General features: G+C 35.5%; 1 protein-coding gene across 4 annotated transcripts in view; it reads left to right on the forward strand.

The window, feature by feature from the left end:
• The window catches only part of CDH6 (cadherin 6), a 124,797-nt gene that overhangs the window by 92,928 nt on the left and 12,314 nt on the right, over nucleotides 1-19,555 (forward strand). For all 4 annotated transcript variants that reach the window (XM_012738426.3, XM_012738425.2, XM_076007948.1 and 1 more), the window contains exons 4-9: nucleotides 1,998-2,117; nucleotides 4,445-4,612; nucleotides 8,265-8,452; nucleotides 10,380-10,633; nucleotides 16,047-16,183; nucleotides 18,701-18,822. In XM_012738426.3, coding sequence (XP_012593880.2) covers nucleotides 1,998-2,117; nucleotides 4,445-4,612; nucleotides 8,265-8,452; nucleotides 10,380-10,633; nucleotides 16,047-16,183; nucleotides 18,701-18,822 — 989 coding nt within the window. The remainder of the gene's footprint in view (nucleotides 1-1,997; nucleotides 2,118-4,444; nucleotides 4,613-8,264; nucleotides 8,453-10,379; nucleotides 10,634-16,046; nucleotides 16,184-18,700; nucleotides 18,823-19,555) is intronic.

Consider the following 19,555-nt stretch of genomic DNA (forward strand, 5'->3'; position numbering starts at 1 on the left):
TTTAAAGAGGAAAGTTTGTTAGGAGGAAAAAAAATGTTTTTCCTCTGGATGATAAAAGGCAGAATTAATGAAGGACAATCTGGTCACCAGCACCAATCAGGCAACTGAAATCGGCTATGCAGGTCGTGCACTCACAACTTCCAGGGGTGCCATTCACGTTTGAACCCGTTATAGAATTAAATATGTTACTGGCAGTAACATGTCTTGAGAAAAGGAAGGCTTTCTTCAATTAGCACACAGGCACTATGTTAATATTCATTGTTATCATAGATGAACGTGTCATTGTTGCGATATATAAAGGCATCTTAAAGAAAGTCCATAAAGCTAGTGGGACAACTACCAGCAGAGGGAGGAGAATAATGCACTTTGATATTAAACAGACTTGAATTTGAAACTATCTCCGCTAAGAACCAGCAGTGTGGCCTTTGGCAAATTATTTGATTTCTCTGGTCCTCCAGTTCTGTATCTAGAAAAAACTAAATAATAAATGTCAACTCCTAAGGGTTATCGTGAGGATTAGATGAAAAAAACAAGCACGGAGCCCCTAGTACTGTATCTGGCAACTAACAGGCCCTTAACGCATCCAGAGAATCACATTCTAAAAGCAGTCAAATTTTGTATTAATGTCAAATAAGAACTTGAGTGTTTGTTGAATCCTGTTAGCTCTCACTCTGAAATCATAGGGCGTTCTCATTCTCCCCACCTCCCTTGCCAGCTTCAAGGGATGGGCCCTCTGTCTCATGCACCAGCGCTATACATCCCAAGCATCCAGCCCTAACATGGTGCAATCTATTTGTTCAATAAATGAAGTTGGTTGGATAGTACAAAAGCAATGTAGAAATTTTAATATTCCCTAGATGTAACTTCCCTGCCCTTTTCATGGACAGAATAACTGTAGCAGTATGCTCACTGCGTATCTGATATGAATATCAAAAGTCAACCATAAAATGATCTTAATCAAAGGGTCTTATCATTTTTTAAAGTCACAGCCCTTTGAGAATCAGATAAAATCTATGGCCTTTCTCATCAGTGAAATAGACATGTAAGCACACACATGAAAATTTGCATGGAATGTCAGGGGGTTAGGGATACTTTGAAGGTTATTAGGCAACTGTGGTCCCTAAAATAAGAATGCTGATCTAAAATGTAATAGCCTTTTTTTATATTTAATCGTAATCATCTTTTGGAATTACAGCTTCCAGATCTTTATGCTCTGTCTTCCAATTAATTCTTTATTTTAATCTAAAACTACAACATTTAAGGTTCAAATTCTTTCAACATCTTAGAATTATCAGGTAGATTTATCACTTAGGATGCTTTTATTGGCAAGTAACAAGAAACCCAACTCAAACTAGTTTAAACATTAAAAGTATTTCCTGGCTACATTACTTAAATCCAAAAGTAAAGTGGGCTTTGGACATGATTTGTTCTGGGTTCTAGCTGTGTCTCTGTAATTTTCTATTCTATTCCACTTTGTCCTCAGGCTGACATTGCTAAGATCACAAAATAGCTGCTGCAGTGTACATCAGCACATTACAGTCCAGGAGAAAAAGTATTTATGACAGAATTTCCAGCAAAATCATGAGTGGCGCCCCCAATTGGACAACTCCTAATCTAATTCTTGTGGACAAAGTAATGCAAGATGCTGATTTACTTGGTCCTGGATAACTTAAAAGAATCACCATAACAAGGGTCCAGTCAAATCCCACAATTGGAGATGGGTTAGAATCAATGCCACCTAAAGTCATGATCATCGCCATGCTTCTTTTTAACCTAACCTTTATGATGTTTATAAGTGTTTGTCACATTCCTCTGGAGTGAAGAATCCAGAGGACTCTTTTTAATGGAGCTTTTTAATGGAGCTTCCTACAGAAGTTCTCCACTTCCTCGCCATGATAGTTTTACACAAAATTAAGACTGTGCTTTCCTTTTCTCTGTGTATCAAAGATTGTAATGAAGCCTTGATTTATTTCCAGTTTATGTTTCTGTCATTACAGGTACCTTTGTTGTCCAAGTCACTGCAACTGATGCCGATGATCCAACGTATGGAAACAGTGCTAAAGTTGTCTATAGTATTCTACAGGGACAGCCCTATTTTTCAGTTGAATCAGAAACAGGTTAGAATTCCTTTTTGATCATCTTTTTCTCAGTCTGTAATTTTAATTGGCATGCTCAGCTGAACTAGCGTATTTTTTAATAAAAACAATCAGTGTGATTGAATTTTCTTGCATTCATCTACCAAATGCTAATGATACATTTGTAAACATGACATCTGGATCATTTTAATCAAGAAATCTGGCAATGAATCTTTCATCGACTGTATTTTTATAGGGTTGATTCAAAAAAATTATGCATTCCTTTATTTTCCTTCCAGTTTGGGGTGATGCTAAATGATCAACCCTTTCTGATAGCTATTAGGCCTGTTTACATATATTTTGATTCTTCTTTTTCTAATTGCTTAGTAGGAATGCATCTCTCTGTTCTGCTCTGAAGCCAGATGTAGCTATGTGATTTATATGGGCAAACAAAATGTGGCAGTAATGCAAGTCACTTTTAAATAAAACTTTTAGAGCTAGTACACAACCCACCACATTCCCTTCCCCTTGCCAGAGTGATCATAGAAACCAGTGTTCAGATGGAATCTGCAGCCTGGATGTCTGAGTGGTATCATGAGCAGAGATTCCTGCTTGCCTGCTTGGGGCATGAATGAAAAATAAGCTTTATTTGTGCTAAGCCACTGAGATTTTGCATCATTTGCTATCCTATCATTGTCTGGCCCATCCTAACTGATACAGCCCTAATCAAACTGAATTGCCTTGTGGAATCCTCTTTTCAATATTTCATTTTTCTGTATTTTCTCAAGTATCATGCTAGCTTATAATGATTTGTTTTTTAGCAAATACCATTTGTATTGCATAGTAAATCCTACATCAAGCGTTGCTATTATAATGCAGTAATTTGCTTTTACACATTTTTTTAAACATCCACTGTTGTTAGTAGAATCAAAACCTCTCTAGGTTACCCACATCCAGTTGGAAATCGATGTGTTAAGAGGCAGAATGAACTTGGAAAGAATCCCAAGGAGAAAGAAAATGTTGAGTTGAAAAACAATGAGGATGAAAAATTAGAATTATTCAGCTTAAAGGACAAAAGGCTAAGGTGATCTCCTGTATTTAAATAGAGAAGTACTATTATCTGAAGAACAGAAAGCAGCTGCACTTTCACTGAAGCCAGGACTATAAGAATAAAATGGACCTGTTGTCTGGGGTATTCTTGTTAAAAATAAAAAAAGATATTTTCAGCTTCATTAGTTGTTAAGCACTGGAACGTGCTACCAGAGAAGGTTATAAAGCCTTCTCCGGTGATTTTTGAAAGAAAGTTAATTTAAGCATAAACCCTACATAGAAATTAGGTGAACTTTTAGAGGTTTTTTTAACTAATTATTTTATAACTACCTAACAATAGAGATAAATTTAACCTAACTTAAGAATGTTGATTGCTGTTGGGACCAGTTGAACTAAAGTTCACATCAGCTTTAGGAAAACTTAAATTCTCTAGGATTATACAAGATGATAATTATGAGAGATGCTGTGTTTTCTTCAGACCATAGTTTTGTGGTTTAGAAAATCCTCAGAACTTTCATTATGGTAGCTATATTTGAGGAATAATTAGCCAATTCAGTAACATGAAACATAAGAGTTAGTTCAAGTATAGAGCTTTCTTAACAATTTTTTCATAATACACCTAAATGTCTTTTATCAAGCAACTACTATAGTATACCTTTATACCACATGTCAACTTTGATTTTACTGTATCATCTTTTAACACTTAATGGCTATAGGTGTGGTGTCTCATGCCTGTAATCCTAGCACTTTGGGAAGCCAAGGTGGGAAGATTGCTTGAGGTCAGGAGTTAGAGACAAGCCTGAGCAAAAGTGAGACCCCATCTCTATAAAAAATATAAAAATTAGTCAGACATGGTGGCGCATACCTGTAGTCCCAGCTACTGAGGAGGCTGAGGCAGGAGGATCACTTGAGCCCAGGAGTTTGAGGTTGCAGTGACTTTGATGATGATGCTAGTACACTCTAGCACAACAGACTGACCAAAACCCTGTCTCAAAAAAAAAAGAAAAAAATCATATATCTATAACATAATTATAATATTAAGTCTTATAACATTTAATAGTCTATAGTATTGTAGGATTCGACTTGTATTTATTTTTATTCTCCTTGTATTACAGGCTTTTTTTTAATATATCCATCTCCCTTACATGGTTGTAAAATCCTTCAGTATAAAGGCTGTATATAATCATGTTTATACACCAGGACATCTGCATAATGTTTTGCATATTGTGGGTGACAGTTTATGGTTGTTTGCATAAATAAGTGATTCCACAAAGTATTCTTAATGCATCCCTTTCCACTCCTAAATTTCATATCCATAGGTATCATCAAAACAGCTTTGCTCAACATGGACCGAGAAAACAGGGAACAGTACCAAGTGGTGATCCAAGCCAAGGACATGGGCGGCCAGATGGGAGGATTATCTGGGACCACCACAGTGAACATCACGCTGACGGATGTCAATGACAATCCTCCTCGATTCCCCCAGAGTAGGAACATTTGATTGAATGAGTTTCTTCCATCCACTTTTGTAAAGCTCCAACTTTAATGATTATTTTCCATTGCTGTCATTATTGTCAAAATTAGTGGACTTAGTAAGAACTGGCACTTTTATTAAAAATGACTTGGCAACACTGCTTACACTCAGGAAATGTGAACATTTATGATTCTCTATTGCTAATTAGCTGAGCGATTTCTGATATGGCTATTGTTGTAAAGGCAACATCATTGTTTCATTTTTCCTTATTAAGAAGACTACCACAAACATAAATCTGCTTATGCAGAACATATGTATACAAGCATGCTGCTATTTGTTAGGAAAAATTTGACTTTATGTTTTGTGAATTTAATCAGGCATGTAATCTCTTTTAAATCCTCACAAAGCTTTGTAAGGGGAGGCTTTATCATTTTGCTATTTCTAAAAATACAACTGTGGAAGTAACTATGTACTTAATCCATTTGCAGTCATAAATAGTTTTCTACATTATGGCTAATTGAGATACTGAAAGTCATCTCTAGAATCATTAACTCTTGTGATTAGATAGGAAGGAAGAAAAAGGAAAAACATCTATGAATACCAACTTTGTATCAGCAGTATGCTAACCTCTTTCACATACAGCCACCTAAGAGGGAACTGGTTTTAATGTAATTTTTCTTCTAGGAACAAAATCCCTTTCTGACCGTGATCTCCTAAGAAAGTTATCTCAATCACTAAATAGAAAACACACTCTATCATGGCTCTATCATGGCATTTTTATTATATTTTTAATTTCAGAATATTCTGGGGGTACAAACATTTTGGTTACATATAATACCTTTGCCTCACCCAAGCCAGGGCTATAAGTGTGCCCTTCCCCCATACAGTGTGCTCCACATCCGTTACTTGTGAGCTTACCCACCCCTCCTGCCCCACCTGACTGGCACCCGGTGAATATTATGTGAGCATCTAAGTGTTGATCAGTTAGAACCAATTGGATGTCAAGTACATGTGGTGTTTGTTTTTCCATTCTTGAGATACTTCACTTTGAAAAATGGTCTCAAGCTCCATCCAAGATAATATAAGAGGTACTATTTCACCATTGTTTTTTGTAGTTGAGTAGTCTTCCATAGTGTGTGTGTGTGTGTGTGTGTGTGTGTGTGTGTGTGTGTATTTATTTATTTATTTTATTAATCCACTCATGCATTGATGGGCATTTGGGTTGTTTCTACATCTTTGCAATTGTGAATTGTGTTGCCATAAACATTCAAGTGCAGATGTCTTTATTACAGAAGGTCTTTTTTTCCTTGGGGTTGATGCCTATTAGTAGGATTGCTGGATCAAATGGTATTTCTATTTTTAGCTCTTTGAGATATCTCCAAATTGCTTTCCACAGAGGTTATACTAATTTGCAATCCCACCAGCAGTATAAGAATGTTCTTATGTCTCCACATCCACAGCAGCATTTGTTGTTTGGGGACTTTTTGATAAAAGCCATTCTCATTGGAGTTAGGTGATATCTCATTGTGGTTTTGACTTGCATTTCCCTAATGATTAGAGATGTTGAGCACTTTTTAATGTTTGCTGGCCATTATTCTGTCTTCTTTGGAAAATTTTCAGTTCATATCCTTTGCCCACTTTTTGATGGGGTTGTTTGATTTTTGTCTTGTTAATTTTCTTAAGTTCTATATAGTCTCTTGTTATCAGCCTTTTATCAGATATGTAGCATTCAAACATTTTCTCCCATTCTGTAGGTTGTCTATTTGCTCTAATGATAGTTTCCTTAGCTGTGTAGAAGCTTTTTAATTTGATCAGGTCCCATTTATTTATTTTTGTTGCTGCTGTGATTGTTTTGGGAGTCTTCTTCATAAATTCTTTGCCTAGGCCGATGTCTGTAAGAATTTTTCCAACATTTTCTTCTAGAATTCTTAAAATTTTGCACCTTAAGTTTAAGTCTGTCATCCATCATGAGTTGTTTTTTGTGAGAGGTGAGAGGTGGGGATCCAAATTTCAATCTTTTGCATGTGGATATCCAGTTTTCCCAGCACCATTTATTGAATAGAGATTCTTTTCCCCAATGTATATTTTTGTCTGCTTTGTCAAAGATTAGATGATGATATGAGGATGGTTTTATATCTGGGTTCTCACTCCTGTTCCAAATATCTGTATCTCTGTTCTTATGCCAACATTATGCTGTTTTGGTTAGTATAGCCTTGTAGTAAAGCTTAAAGTCTGGTAGACTGATGTATATGGCATTTTTAAAAGATAATCAGCTGATATGGGCTTCCTTTAGAATGGAGATATATATGGGTCAGCAGGAAATAGTTTTATTTTCTTTATTTTTTGAGTATTTAATCAGTTAGCTAAATGCACAAACAGAAAAGCTAATTAATTTCTGATATAATGAGTAAAAGAAAGGTATCATGAGCCCTAAAATTTCCCCAACAGCGGCTTCAGATGAAAATATCAGAATCACCACCACTTTGCCCCAAACCCTCCTTTTCAGTATGGAGATGCCCTGGGGAAGGATAACATAAAGATTTATCAGCACCTTGGTACCACAGGGATTTGTAACTCACTCAACTCTTTTCTTAGATAGCCTGTGAATTATTACTGGGCAATGTGCCAAGGCAAGGGAGAGGAGAATGTAGAAAGGGCAGGAGGCCCTAAAAATGAAAGTTGAATACACTAGAGAGATATTTAACCTGTTTTATCATTTTACCAAGTCTGAGTCCAATACTTAGGGAATTACTATTATAGAATGCCTACATTTTAGTGGTGCCATAGTCTAAGTTTTTTTCTAAAACTATTTGTATGAATGATTGGTAAAATATAATGGCTAAGACTAGGATAACTTTTGTTTTTACTATTTTATTATATTTTTTTATACTATGCACATGCTGGCCTGGCAGATCTAAACTGAAACTCACATGTAATCTCCTTAAACTAATTTTACAACATAAAGACATAAGAAACATGTCTGTGTACAAAATACAGGTTTTGAATTAGTAATAAAGAAACAAGTATAGGAGAAACTTAAAAATAGAAAAAAAGTACTGTAATAAAATTTAAAAGAAAGAGTTAGACAAAAGAAAAAAATTAAGAGTTTTATCACTCAATGTATTTATCTGTATCCTTAACCATGCAACTGGATCCAGCTCTATGCATGAATGAAAGAATGTCTACTTGGATACAGTCTCCAAATTGCTGTAATTTATTTCCACGTGCAGCTATTATTAGCAATAGCAGAAAGAACTCTTTTAAAGAATACCTAGTAATTGGCTTAAAGTCACAGTTCAGATTAAATTCTTCTCTATTCTTCCAAATAGATTAAGTTCACAGAGGGCTTTGAAGCCTTCTGTGCCTCCTCTAAGAGTTCAGCCATTCTCACAGTCACACCATAAACTTTGAAGCCTGTTTACAGGACAAGAAAAGTGTTCTCCATTTACAAGGAGACAGGTCATGAAATAGAAGAAATATTCTTAACAACCATGAAAGTAAAGACACAAGGAAAACAGGCCACCATTTATTATTTCGAGGAAAGCTCAGATCTGCTCTGTATCCATGGTAATGTCTGAAAGAACTTGTAGAAAATGGGTTTTGTTTTTATGATGATAGAGTGTGCTTAGTCTGGGTTTGACTTCTATCTGTCTGGTGATTAATAGGTACATATCAGTTTAAAACCCCTGAATCTTCTCCACCGGGTACACCGATTGGCAGGATCAAAGCCAGCGATGCTGACGTGGGAGAAAATGCCGAAATTGAGTACAGCATCACAGACGGAGAAGGGCTGGATATGTTTGATGTCATCACTGACCAGGAAACCCAAGAAGGGATTATAACTGTCAAAAAGGTAATGCCGCTTCTTAAATATCATACGAGTGAATGCATTTACTTTTCTCTTGTTCCCGAGTTACTGGGGCACTTATAATTTAGATTCTTATTTAATGATTATGTTTTTAAATGCTAATTTTAATTACACTGAGCCTCTTGGGTTGGCTTTTAGGGGTCCAAAGTAATCTTATGCATTTATTAATTTTATACTTTCAATAAATTTTTATGAAGAACCTCCTAAGTAAATAAACATAAACAAATGATACATAAAGGAAACACCATAATGTATTTACATAAACATGCATAAGGTAAATACCATAAATGAACAATAAACACACAGTGCCGGTCACTGTCCTAGGTGCTAGAGGTGCAATGTCGCATTAAACAGATGGTCTCTGCTGTCATCTAGAGCGTCTTTCCAGTCTAGGGGGAGACGAGATAAGAAAGCAAGGAAATAAACACACAAACGTGTAATTACGAATTGTGATGCAAGCTTTGAAGAAAAAGGGTAATGCAAGCAGTGATCAAGAGGACTTGAATTACGGAGAGAGGATATATAAATACGACAAATTCAAGTTAATTAACATGAGTTCCCTGTGACCCCTTTAGCTACTCTCTGGAACACAATAATAAATCTCTTATGTTTTGCATTCCTATTTTTCCCTAATGTACATTATTTTATCCCCCCAAAATTATCTAGCACTACAGAGCAGTATACAAAAGTGTGGCCAAAATTAAAAACCAATAAATGTTATTATGCTTTAAGACTAAAAATAATGTTAATTTTGATTAATTTTTTATGATTTCACTTGTATTACATTGGTATAATATTTTTCTCTCTTTTGCCACACTACTATGCTATTTTTGCTGGTAAATATAAGCATACATGTATATAAGTAAGAAACTTTCTCCTCTCAAGCTTTGGATTACATGTCTTAATATCTGGAAACACAATAAAACATGTTTAAGTGACACTCAGACCAATGTTTTATGCTATAATATAATTAGGAAGCCCATTAGTGTGCATTAACCTTTCTAATTTTCTTGGTGCCTTATCAGATTCAAACTGAAATTTTGCCTAGCCGACTAAATCACATTCACTAACATCTTGATTAATTGTGTTTCTAGTGAGCCTTGTCATATTATCATCTAAAACTAAAAGTCAGCAACAAGCATTTGGGCTCACTGTGCCTCCAAAGCAGAGGTACTTTTCCCAAAGACCTTTGATGACAATGATCATTACCTTCTTTGGCAAACCGTTATCAGAATATCGTTTGGAATATTTTAATCTGTTTTATCTGAATGAGGAAGAGGGAATCACAATGCAAACCTGTGCTTCTCAATTCTGAGAATCCTTAGAATCTCTAGGGGAGGTGTTTCATAGTACAGATTGTCATCCCCACTCTAGATATTTTGGACCAGGGAGGGGCTCAGACATCGGCCAGTTTTAAACACTCATCAGGTACAATTAAAGCCAGACATAAGAACATCTGACATAGCATCATCTGCATATTTGCTACCTTGCCCCTGGCAGTGCCCTTGTAGTCAAATATAAAGATTTTTCAGGGGAGAGAGGGTGGGCTGCACTAGACTCCTGCTTCCAGGTTCCCCTCCTGCTTGGTGTGAGGCCTTGCACCTCGGCACCCACTTTTAAGTCAAGGTCAGCCATGGTTTCAGCCCACACTTTCTTCAGGGTTGTTTGGCAACTGAACTCCTTCACAGGCTTTATAATAATTTCCCACCTAATGGTTTAGGTATGGGGAAAAAAAATTATTACACTGTATCTTTCCTGCCTTTGCCCAATATCACACTAATGTGTAGTGATTTCTCTAAGCAATACGTTTACATTCATTTATCAGTGATTTGTCCCCAAAATGCTTCATGTCTTGGCTTTTTATGTCTTGGCTACTTTAAATACGTCCCTCCCTCCCTCCCCTGCTCCCAAGCTCTTGGACTTCGAAAAGAAGAAAGTCTATACCCTCAAAGTGGAAGCCTCCAATCCTCACGTCGAGCCTCGATTTCTCTACCTGGGGCCGTTCAAAGATTCAGCCACGGTCAGAATTGTGGTGGAGGACGTGGATGAGCCTCCTGTCTTCAGCAAACTGGCCTACGTCCTACAGATAAGAGAAGATGCTCAGATAAACACCACAATCGGCTCCGTCACAGCTCAAGATCCAGACGCCTCCAGGAATCCTGTCAAGTAAGCGCACTTCTGCGCCATGCCTCTTTCATTAGCCTCAGTCAGTTTATATGCAAAGACCTGCCTGTCTGTTAGAAAAGATGAATCCCTTTTTTTCCAATTAGACAGTTGTGTTTTCTTGAAAAAAACTACTCTAAACAGCACCTTTAACTCTCATTGCTCACTGCATACATATGATTTTAGCAGCAATACAGTAGTCCCTTAATGTCCTTGAGCAGTTGGTTCCAGGATCACACCCATCCCCATACCAAAAATTCAAGGATGCTGAAGTCCCTTATATAAAATGACACAGTATTTGCATGTAAGCTAAGCACATCCTTCCTTCTACTTTAAGTCATCTCTAGAGTACTTGTAATACCTAACACAATCTAAATACTACGTAAATAGTTTTATACTGATTTTTTATTTGTATTATTTATTGCTGTATTAGTTTTTTTATTGTTTGCTCTTTTATTTTTTTAATATTTTCAATTGGCGGTTGGTTGAATCTATGGTTGCAGAACTCATGGATATGGAGGGCTGCCTGTGTAAACCTAAAAATCACAAAATTTGAAGAAAAAAATACAAAATGAGCTATAAGGAGTTTACTGCTTATGTAGAAATAGTCTAAGGTGAGGTAGCTGAATGGCCTGGGATTTATTTTAGTGGTGAAGATTCTTTTAAGCTTAAGACTTGTCAAAGAGCATAAAGTATCCTGATTTTTAACAAACCAGGCACTACTGGGCTGGAGAGCCTTTTTTTCAAGTGTGGAAAAACCTATGGTGTAACACTGAGAGGCTCCATTTGTATACATAATACAATAATACCGAATTATCCTCCATTTGTATACATAATTTTTCCTTTTGCAGATATTATATAAACAAGAACTGTTTCATGTTATATGTCTGTGAAATCTTGGGGAAATTAGTAGAGTAGAATCCAAATTTACTCTGTGTCAGCAAGCTCTGTTTTCCTGTACTTTCCTTATTCCTTAGTTGTAAATCATGTTGAAAGAAGGTCTCGTTGCTCTTGGGGACCACCAATGTTTCTGTATTCTAGAATCTTATCAAGAAAATTCGCGAGTCAACCAACCTCCAGGCTTTAGCTAGTAGCTTAGTTGACTAAATAAGAAAAGTGCTAAACCAGAATTTCATTGTATAAATTATTTCCCATAAATAAAGTGAGCAGATTGAAAAACTCTAGAAGTTCTTGCCAGTGAGTACACGAATAGATTCTGATCAGGACACCTGCCAAGTATGCCAGGTACGTTTAGGCCCTAAAGAAGGACCAAAGATTCGCCTAGTCTCGTGTGGCTTACATTCTACTTGGGGCAGACAGAAACAAACAAATGGCAAATATATAAGGTATCAGGTGAAAATAAATTATAAGCAGGAAAATAAAACAGAATAAGGAAATAAAGAGTACCTGGGGTGCTATTTTAGATAACGTGGTCGGGCTTGGCCTTCTTGGTAGGGAACCATTTGAGTGAAGATTTTAATGGAATTAAAAAGCGAACCATGCCGATACCTGGGGAAGACCATTTCAAGAAGAGGAAAAAGCAAGAGCTAGGTCTGATATCCATTGCATAGCATGTGGAAAGAGCAGCAAGGAAGCCTACAACAGCTGGAAGAGATGAGAGAGGGAGGGGAGGTCAGCTACGAGGCCACAAGGAGGTTTGGTAAGGGGTGGCAATGAGCGTGTCCTATAGGGCTTTGAAGTCCATGGTAAAGATTGCATTTTATTCTGAGTGAGATGAGAAGCCCCTGGAAAGTTTACTAGGATCACACTGGCTGCTGCATGAAGAATATTATTGCAGACAAAAGAATCTGAGGCTCTAAGGCAGTCAGTCGCTTTCTCTTTAGCCATTGAGCTCTTTGTTCAAATGAGACCTTATGATAAGTCCCATATCTGGAAGAAAAAAAAAGCCTACCTTATTTTGGTGAAATAATTTTAAATCGCTGAGCAAATAAACTCTTATTTTATCATTCCACTGGAAAATCTATAAGAAACCTTGAATTGGGCTTTAGTCAACCCAGAGTAGCCACATGTGAGCTCCATGGATCAAGTATTTCTCCAATACCTTTAATATTATTAATAAAGAAAATAAATGATGGTTTTCACTTATACAGCACAAATAACATAAGTACTTTCACAACTATTCTCTTACTTGGAGTTTCTTCTAACTGCATAAGAAAAAAAATCTTAGTAACTCAGGGTCAAATTTGATTTGAAGATTTGAAAGTATTAATGCTAGAAGTTTACAAATATGAGCGTTGGTTAGTTCTTTGATAGATCAACATGTTTTTATTTTTTTTTTATTTTTTTTTTTAAAGCCAGTCAAATTTAGCAGTGGGGGGTTGAATACCAACTTTAGTGACACTAATGTGAATAAGTTCTGATAACCCACTACCATCGGACCAGCCTCAACATGTTTTTAATTGAAAGAGATAATGTCTTCTGGGAATTTAGACTTTGTTTTTATGTCTATATTACTTTTTATACCAAATACCATTTTTACCCACTGCATTATTTTCTGTTTTATGAAAGAAAGTAGTTAGCTTGTTAGACTGGATTTGCTGTCAGCTAATTTTGAAGTTTTTTACTGCCAGCCTTACCTTGGTACATATGGATTTGATACATAGATATAGATTTAAGGCTAGAAATACACGTAGATATATTGGTATATAAATTTATATTCCAGTGTCCTTTTATAGGATAAAATTTATTCTTATATTAGAAAACTAAATCCATACATAGTTTTGGATATTTAAGCCATAAATATTGAACAACTAGGTGCTAGACAATGTGTTAGGTGCGAAATTAACACTAGAGAATTTTTCCTGCAAACATTGATTTATCATTATGCAGGCACAGATATTTAATTCTTTAATCATAAAAAATAATTTTCTTCCAATAACTTTTATCATGAATTCCATTTGATTTTCATGAAATAATCTTATGTCCCTATAAATATGCATTATGAAAATTTTACACACAAACACACCTCTTTTCCTGACCCACAAATCTTCATGACTTGAAGATACATTAAATACATTAGAAGACAGATTATTTAATCACAGAATACAATGTAGTCCTAGGGGGGAAAATGTTACCTAGCAGACTGATCTACCATAATCATGAAGGGATTGATTACCTTGTTTCTTATCACTAATGATTATAGTTAATGTTACTAGATGGTAGCTATCCTTGATATAAATTGAAATTACTTTGGAAATATAAAAAACAAACTAGTAAGGCTTTGTGTGTGAGCATCTTTTCTAAATAATGTAGGCATGTTAGGTTTTTTATTCATTTTAAATCTCCCAATAAAAGGAAACAAATAGTATACAATTTTTGGTAATTCTTAAATAGTGACTTTCTCTTTAAAAGAGAAAGCTGTCTCCAACTAAAAATTCTCATCTCTTAAACTTTATTTCAAGGCTTTTTGGGAAAATATAATTATTTTTAAAACTTAAAACTATAGCAGGAGGAAAAGAGACAAAAATAACAAAAAAAGGTCACTGCTGTATATAATTGTAATAGCTTATAAAGGCAAGAAGAGGCACATCTTAAGCTTGACATTTTTCATGAGGAAAAAAATGTTTGTAGATAATTATTAAATTTCTTACAATGTCTATGAATATTGAGATTTCCTTTTTGGTAATTAACTATGTGCTATAAATATTTATCATTCTCAAGTTAAAAATGAAAGTGATCAAGTAAGTTCAATGCGGTTGCCTAAATTCTTAGTAAATGCTAATTCATGACATAAATGGCAAAAACAATAGCTGTTTCATCTGTTTCAACCCTTTTGATAATAAAAACATTACATACATTGAAACTGAAATTCAACCCAATTTGATATATATACCCATTGTGAACATCGTTAATTCTCTTTAAAGTCAGGCTTAAATGGCCTACAATAAACCTCCAAACTTCATTTATACACTTGCTAGATGACAAAAATTAATTTTATGAAGATAAAGTATTGTTTATTATAATTCACTACTTATATTTTAAACCAAAATAATTTATTGAAGTAGAATCTTGGACATGGTGTACTACTGCAAATTAGTAACAAGGGTTTATTTTTCTTAGAGCATTCATAATACTTCCATATGTGTCTGACTAGTTAGCTCGTTTATTTAGATTGTATTTCTACTGAGCCAATGTTTTTAAACTTTGTATCATGATATAAGTTTTAAAAATCCAGCTGAAGTGGGCAAGATTTTTCCCTAATGGCCTTAAGGTATCAACTTTCTTCGGAGTTTTCTCTTTAATACCCTACCCCCACTCATAATAAATATGAACACGTACTTTGTCCTCTTAGATAGCTATTCTAAAAACTAGTAATATTAATCAATTTATAAATAAGATAACATTCTCAAAATTTATTAGTCTTCCACCAGGGCAGAAGACTATCCTTCTTTGGTTTCCAAAATGCCACTCTTGGATTTCTTCAAATTTATACAAACTCTCCTTCCCAAATATTTATCAAGTTCCTACTCTGTTTCAGGCACTGTGGGTCTCTGCTCTCCCATTGGTTCTTTAAGTGGTTCTGTCCTTAGTGCTTTTCTTCCTTCACTGGACGTTCTCTTTCTACACAGATATATTGGAAATCTAGGGTGTCAGTCCGGATCTTTATCCTCAGCTTCAGACTACATGTCTCTTCCTAGACCTTTCTCCGGCATCTCAGCTTCAGCATATCAAAAATGGAACTTATGATCTTCCCAATATCCTGTTTTTCAGTCCCATCCTGTTTGTCACTCCTCTTCTATCAGTTTGTGACAGCCCAACTGTCCACCACACTCCTCAGTTCAGTCTGTGGTCTTTGTTAAACATGATTTAGAGTGTGACACTCTCCTGCTTAGAACCCATTGGTAGATTTACCTTGCATTTAGAATAAATCCCAACTCCTTACCATGGTCAGTCTGTCCTGCTGTCTGGATTCTGGCTCTTTCCCCAGTCTCATCTCCTGTCTCTCTTTCCTGCCTCACTGACCTTGGCCACACTAGCCATCATTTGCAACAGAATGATTTTTAAAATAAAATGGATAATAGAAAAATAACCAATACCATACCTATGCGTGCATACACACATACACACACACATTGAAGTTCTGGGGTTCTAAAAATTGAGTGTTAAAAATGTAACAATTCCTACATAAACTTGATCCTACTTACATATGAAGAAAAGAAACTTTAGTGGTGATTCTCAAAATCACGCAACTTCTCTGTCTAGTGAGTTTACTATTGAGACCTCCATTGTAAAGAACTAATTTCTCAGAATATTTTGCCTAATGTTAAGTTGTAGATATTCAAATATACACTACAGGTAGAAAAAATTCATGTCATAGATATTCTGGAATTAGTTTCATGGTGTGAGAAAAGCAAATACAAAGAAAGCCTCTCTGAATTCCTCTCTACATTTTTAGGTATTCTGTCGATCGACACACAGATATGGACAGAATATTCAACATTGATTCTGGAAATGGTTCGATTTTTACATCAAAACTTCTTGACCGTGAAACATTGCTGTGGCACAACATTACAGTGATAGCAACCGAGATCAGTAAGTCCAACCTAATACTAGTGCTTCCCCAGTCCGTGGAGTGAGTATCCCAATCAAGCATGGCGGGGCACAGCGGACACTCATACATATGGAGCCAGGGAAAGAGCCCTGGAATGATTTGCAGTGACGTTTCTTCTAGACATGTGTTGGTTCTTTCACTGAGAGCCAACCATGGAAGTTCTGCAGTTTGGAAACAATAAAATGGGAATGCATCTTTCAAATTAGATTAAATTGGTATTTGCTGGATTTGATTGCAAAAAGCTTATAAATTAGAACATTATGGGAATGGCTGATAAAACGGACTCTCAGACATTTTGTGGGGGCAGAGGATGAGAGGGGTCAAGTATGTTCTAAAATACAGGCACTGTTTAGAAATCGTAGATATCACTTCTCTAGCTTTCTATAGAATTTCTATTTCAAAATCTTTACAGAATTAAAAGATAGAAATTCTCACTTTTCCTTTGTACACCAAAGGGAGCAATACAACCACCAAGTAATCAATAAAATGTTTAGAATGAATTTTATGGCAGTCCCCATGAAATTTAAGGCAAAAAAAAAAAAACAGTGCCAAAAGAATGCTTCAAATAAAATGATTATACACAATGAAAGTTAATGTGTATTATAACCACAATATGCAGACTAAAGTACATACAAGGAAAATGATCTTTAAAATAGTATTTTAATGTTTAAAAATAGGCTTCTAAATTATAGCTCATTTTTTAGTTTTTGTTTGTGATTTTAAAAGGTCTAAACCTTTTATTTCAGTTGGTATCTAGTGTGAAATATTCCATATCAAATGGTTTATTACAGTTGTATTTTTTGTCAACATAACTCATGAGATTTGAAGCGGCTACAGGATATTGGATAGAATAATGAATAACTGATATGGGCAAAATGAAGCATTGCTTTTTGATAGTGGTAAGGACACCTCATTAGAAATTTGTTAAGTAGGAATTTGCTCTTCAGAATTTTTGTCAAGATTTACCTTAACATTTACGTTAATTTGCGTTAAGGGACTGATGTGGATACCAATGACAGAGCACCCTTAAAGGTTTAAAATTACAAAATCATATCCCACTGAATAGGACCATTTTTTATCGCATCATGAAATTTTATTTTTTACTGAGTAGTCTTTTTGTGAGTATTTTAAGCTTTGTGCCTTAAAAATTCTGTATTTAAGATTTAATGTTTCTATGATATATTTGAAAGTGTTAATGATTAAGACTTTTGAAAAGTTTATATGCAGCTGCTCTAACTTTGGAAGAATAGTGTAAGATTTTAGATGGAAGGGATCTTAAGGAATCTTACTGCTTAAACTTCTTAACTACCTTTGATGTAACAGAAAGCAAGAGCTTATATAAAGTCAGCTCCTCTCACCCCAGGGCCTCTGCACTTACTGATTCCTCTACCTGGAGAGCAAAAAATATTCACATGGCTTATTCTTTCTCTTTATTCATTTATGTCCCTGGGCAAATGGCGTCTCATTCAAAAGACCACCTCCATCACTCTCCATCTCTTTTCCTGTTTAATTTCTCCATAGCATTTGCCATCTGATGAATTAGATATTTACGTGTCTACAGTTCATCTATTACAATAAAGCTCCAGGAAGCAGGATCTTTGTTATGTTCCATATATGTCCCAGCACCCCAGATAGTGGCCAGCATATATTAAGTATCAGATAGTCACTAAATAATTATAAAGTGAATAAACAAAAAGATATATTAATATGAATGAAGTGAATGAAGAGAGCTGAGGCAAGAGATTCTGACTTCTGATTCTTACACCAAGAATCTGTCTTCCATACCATCAGGAGATGATCGTGGAAAGCAACCAAAATATTTTATCTGTCTCAGGTCTTCAAACATTGATTATGTTCTGTCATTATTCTAGATGAACAGCCTGGGCTTTGGAGTCAGACCCAAGTTGAATCTGCACTCCACTCCTTACTATCTCTGTAAACATGGATAAATTACTTACCTTCTCTATGCCTCAGTTTTCCCATCTTTAAAATGGGACAATAACTGTATCTACTTCAAAAGCCTGTAAGGATTAAATAACATAATATAGCAAAATGCTTAGCATGATGTCCGGCTCTTGTTCAGCACTCAGAAAACTAAGAGCAATAATAGTCCTTTGGCCTCCTGGAGGTTCATTCACTTTCTCCTTTCTTCTTTTTGCCCATGTTTTTCCCATCTACCTGCTTCCTTGGCTTCCTTGAAAATTTACCTCTAAAATGCCCTTCTTTATTTTCTATTACCTTAGGGTTTTTTATGCAGGTGCACTCTATCAACACACGTAGCTTTGTCAGCTAGGTATCTCCAGCAGGCATGTCCAATTTCAGACCTACCCATCTAATTTTCCCTTTTGTGATCACATTGGCACTCAGCACCCTGCAGTACTCACTGCAGCTTTGGGGAATGTCTGCATGAATGAGAGTGGGAGAGTGAGTCAGCATTGCCTACAGGGGATTGTGATCAACATATAAATGCCTATTTCTCTCTTTTTGGTATGTGACAGATAACCCAAAGCAAAGCAGCCGAGTACCTCTATATATTAAAGTTCTAGATGTCAATGACAACGCCCCGGAATTTGCTGAGTTCTATGAAACTTTTGTCTGTGAAAAAGCAAAGGCGGATCAGGTGAGTTTCATAAGAAAGCGCATTCAAATTGAAAGTCAGATTAATTTAGATCGTCTAATCGTTTAGATGATTCGCAGAACTGAGGGCTAGTTGTGAATTGTCTATGAAGTGAATGCTAAGGAAATTAATGCTATAAATAAAAAGCAGGACTGGCATAAGAGAACCAGCAGCTTTTAAGAACTGGAAGTTCATCAAAGACTGACGCTGATTCCAAATTGGTCTTAAGTTTTCATTAAAATAGATTAGTCACAGCTTTATTGGAAAAATCTTTATTGGTGAACAGATTAATTACCATATGTACTCGAAAGTAATAACTAGAACATATTTTACAATTGCCCATAATTCATAGTTTTACTTATTTACATTGCCCATCTGTACAAATAATACTAATTCATGAATGTTTTACTGTTTTACACATTTGTCCCCACCTGAAATAGGTCTTTGCTGCCAGTGATATAAAAATTATGATACAGTTTGTCAAAATAGAAGTACATTATTAAAGTACACGTGCAAGTGGAAAGTTGCAGTTACCGTGTTTTATATACTCATTTACTTTTCAGTTTTTGCAAGTTGACAGCTTATGTATATGCTAAGATTGTATTTCTAAACAGACTGTCCAAAGAGCACTTCCATTTTATTAAGTTGCAATGTTGTCATAGATCATTGTGATCCTCAATTTTTCTCCTTAGGGATATGTGCAATGTTTGAAGACTTTTTTTTTTTTTTTTTTTTT

Source organism: Microcebus murinus, chromosome 11 (genome assembly GCF_040939455.1).
Source record: "Microcebus murinus isolate Inina chromosome 11, M.murinus_Inina_mat1.0, whole genome shotgun sequence".
Taxonomy (NCBI): domain Eukaryota; kingdom Metazoa; phylum Chordata; class Mammalia; order Primates; family Cheirogaleidae; genus Microcebus; species Microcebus murinus.